The sequence below is a fragment of the Lentinus tigrinus genome, assembly GCF_003813185.1.
Source record: "Lentinus tigrinus ALCF2SS1-7 unplaced genomic scaffold L226scaffold_3, whole genome shotgun sequence".
Taxonomy (NCBI): domain Eukaryota; kingdom Fungi; phylum Basidiomycota; class Agaricomycetes; order Polyporales; family Polyporaceae; genus Lentinus; species Lentinus tigrinus.
Window position 1 is genome coordinate 2,185,441 of NW_027137912.1, and position 3,764 is coordinate 2,189,204.

At 57.6% G+C, this 3,764-nt stretch overlaps 1 protein-coding gene across 1 annotated transcript; it reads left to right on the plus strand.

Moving 5' to 3' along the window:
- On the plus strand, positions 1–1,346 carry L226DRAFT_519948 (uncharacterized protein; the record flags this gene model as incomplete). The annotated part of the gene is made up of 6 exons (XM_067678601.1): positions 1–153; positions 331–355; positions 411–505; positions 594–704; positions 1,020–1,134; positions 1,171–1,346. 6 exons carry the CDS (start codon positions 1–3, stop codon positions 1,344–1,346), a joined length of 675 nt encoding a protein of 224 aa, XP_067541146.1.
- Between the last annotated feature and the right edge of the window lie 2,418 nt (positions 1,347–3,764).

Here is a 3,764-nt window from a genome sequence, read left to right on the forward strand (position 1 = left end):
ATGGCAGTAACGCCGTCGCAACCTGTCCTGGACATCTGCGAAGTCGCTGGGTCATCAGGACAGGCCGATGAGGCGTGGAATTCGCCATGGAGCCACGACAGCACGCGGCTTGTATCGAGCAAGGACAAGACGGTGTTGATCTGGGATATAGAGGTAAGTAGTACGTGCCACTCCGCATAGCTGGCAGTTGATTTCCTTGTTTGCTGACATCAGACTCTGGGCAGCTATCCGCCCGGCATCGGCTCGTTGCTACACTGTTGGTCATGAAGACCTTATCCACCACTTGTAGTGGTCTCCCGATGATACAGTGCTACTCACTGTGTGCGATAGTATCATCAGGATATGGGATGCACAGGTTAGTACCCTTAGCAACGGCCGCTTGATTGAGTCTTTCATGAACTTTTGACTAGGTCCAAAGGGATTCATGCGCGAAGAGGCTAGCTTAACAAACAGGGCTCATTACCGTAGTCCTCGTGGTTACCCGACGGCGACGGATTCATATATAGTACCCTCTGTGGTGACGTTGTCCTGCGGGTGAGCCTGAGTTCACGAACATTGTCCGTTATTCTTAACAATCAGTGAACACCCAATAGAGCGCAGACGGAGACGACCAAGAAGAATGGGACAGCAGCTTCAGCATACAAGACTTCGTAATCACCCCAGACGCCACGAGACTGTTCGCACTCGGACGTCCGAAACTGGAAGTATGTGTCTGTTCCAGCTGTGACATGCGACGGCTTCATTGTCGCTTATGATCTTGCGACCAAGAATGAACAACTCTACGTGCTCTGGCTCAAATTCTCACTGGACCTCCGGGCGCATTGACCTGCTTGTCGTGGAAGGATCATGCGGATCGACTTCTCCGGTGATGGCTGCAGCGGTCTGCTGCTATCGCAGGACTCAAGATCTTTGTTGATGAATTGTTACGGGTATCTGTCTATTTGGAGACCAATGGTACGATTGTCGAGGTTTCGTCATACTCAAATATCTCATGGCTTCGTAGGAGCTCCTCCTCATAGATACCCCTCACCAAGGAGGTGACCCAGAAACTCAACGGCCCCACGCAAACTCATCTATCTCTTCGGAGTTGTTTCATCGGCGCTAGTGAGCAGTTCGTGGCAAGTGGGAGCGAAGGTACGCTTCGGGCATCTTGTGACCACACCCACTCAGTGGTACCGACAGACGGGGATGTGTATGTCTGGGACCGCAGCCCTGGGACGCTGGTGAAGACGTTATCTGGACATGGGACGCGGTGCGTCGACGCGGTCGCATCAAACCCCGCGAATAGGAACATCTTCGCATCCGCCTCCTACGACAGCACAGTCCGGCTATGGGAGCTGAAGTAGCCGGGCATGCATTGCTGCCCACTCTGCACTTGAGTTTCGAAGGCGCACTCGGTGGAGAAGATAAGGTGTGTCTCTTTGGGTTATATCGAGACGGACTCCGCCATAATTAATGACTGACAACCCTATTGCTAATGGACAATGGATGTCGCAGATATCGCTTGCAGTTGCTATTCTTGTATATCGTCGCATGGTCACATCATCATATCGGAGAACCTCTTCTTCTGTGACGTGACATGTTGTGGAACCACCTCACTGCAGTGCTACAATCGCCGCGACTCGTCTCCGTGCAAAGTCCGAACGCCGTCTCTAATAGCATGGCCTCAGAACGGGCTATACTACCGATACTACCGAGGACGAGAGTTTGTGCGTTTTTCGAGTCTATCTTCTGGCGAACGGCGGACCTCATGACTGACCTACCCTGTCAAACTAGCACCTTCCCAGCAGTGGAAAAGCTCATGCCACCGCCGAGGAGAGACCATGAACTAGAGACGTCGCCTGCACCTTGGCGCAGTCGCACATCCGTCCGCTAGGGCAGCCTCGAGGCTTTCCACGTCAACTGCTTCTGCAGGCACAACCAGTGGAAGACCGAACAGGATGTGAACCCGTGCGGGTAAGTCGGAACGGTTGTTTCGCAGGCCTCCGTGGTCTGTCAAGGGGTGCATTCGCTCGAAGTGAGGCGTTTGGTAGGACGTGAGAGCAGTACGCCCGGAAACACCGCTACTTTTTCGACGGTGCGTGGTTGATGCTCCATTGCGTTACGGCTAATGCTTCTTTGCCTCTTGGCTCAATGGCTGGTGAAAGGGTGGCCTCGTGCAGGACGGGGATTTTCAAGCCAGATTCCCAATTCTGTTCTCGGAACTCAAGAATGCACCCGGATGCTGGCGGAATACAACCGTGGCCGAGAGTACCTAAGATCAGGCCACTTTTCGCTACGCCCGTCCCATTTGCAGCCTGTCGGTCTCAACTCTATGTCGAACCGTGTGAGCCACCTTCTCTCACATCACGTACGCGGGACTGAGGAGCAGAGGAAAAGCCAGCGGGCACCCCCGGGCTTGGCGGGCCCGACGCCATGCATGAGCTCGGAACGAAGCCCTTCACGCATCTGCATCTAACGTTCCTGACTTCTCATCCCCAGCGACGTTCCACCGCACCGTCTGCGGTTGGTGCCCACCATCGTCTCCGCCCTGCAGGGTCGCCCGCACCGCAACAAGCAACCGCGCCAGAATAGCCACGGCGGAGCTAGTCTGCTGTTCTCGGGATACGCCCTCCCTCACCCTCCGTCCCGCATCCCGCGGCGCGCGGGTCCTGTCCTCAGGACTGTCTGGTGTATCCTCAGCGTCGGTGCCCGTCCCGTCCCACGGACGGTGCGCGACGCATGGCGCACGCTGTGTCCCCCTGCGCCGCTCTCAGAGGCGTGGCGGGTGTGCGGGTCGGACGTGAGAAGTGCCCTGCTGCGCGACGCCACGCCGCCGAGGAGCAGCCCCACGCGCAGTACCAGGCTGGAGCTTGCGACGACCGTGCGTCGCAGGCGGGCGAGACCGTGAGCGAGGTGCATGCTCAGGACCACGGCCGGGCGAGGGAGCAGCGGACGAGGGAGCCTGACGCGTGACGGTGAGCATGCGGGGAAGATGTCGCCGCGTGCAGAGCTTGTGCGGGGGCGTATGCGGACTATTCTATGGCGTGGCCGCTACGTGCACCCTCGGTGACTTTCAGAATTTTGCATACTGTCAGGATGGTACGGCGTCCGCCGTCGCCGATGGCCTCTCTACCTTCGCAGTTCTTGGGGCGCTTGCCATCAGGGTGGATGTCTCACGCGGACAGCTCTCAGTTCTGTCTCTTGACTGTTATATAAAGGGACGGCGCACCCGTCGTCCAGCTCAACGACGCCGACGTGGGGCGTGCAGTGCTCCTTTGCGACGCTCGGCCCCGGGAGACGCCAAGCAGGTGGACGAGTTCCCCGTCGCCGAACAGAGTAGGTGGGACAACTTGGCAGAATCCTGGGCGGACGTGTCCGTGTCCGTGCGTCGACGGATGACTGAGGTCGCTGACAGAGGCGGTGGGTCGATTGTACGAGAGCGTGTATCCTTCTTGGGGAATGGGATGGCTTCTACCTGACGCGCTTACCGCTTCTGTCAGTGCCTTCCCGCAATATCTGTATTGCGAGGCAAGGGCGTGCGGAGACCGGCTGCACGACGCAGGGTACGGCGTAGTGGAACGTGCTTGTCAGTGCTCACCGCGATGCGCTATGTGGCACGCACCCCCGCGCTCTGTGGGACGTACGGCACCACCGTGATTTCCGAGGCGGATTTCAAAGGTGCGACTAGGAAAAGTTGGCGCGGGCCGAGCTTTGGACGTGGTTACCCGCCGAGCGAGCCGACAAGGAAAGTCGCACCAACGCTATCACTCATTGCTCCATTT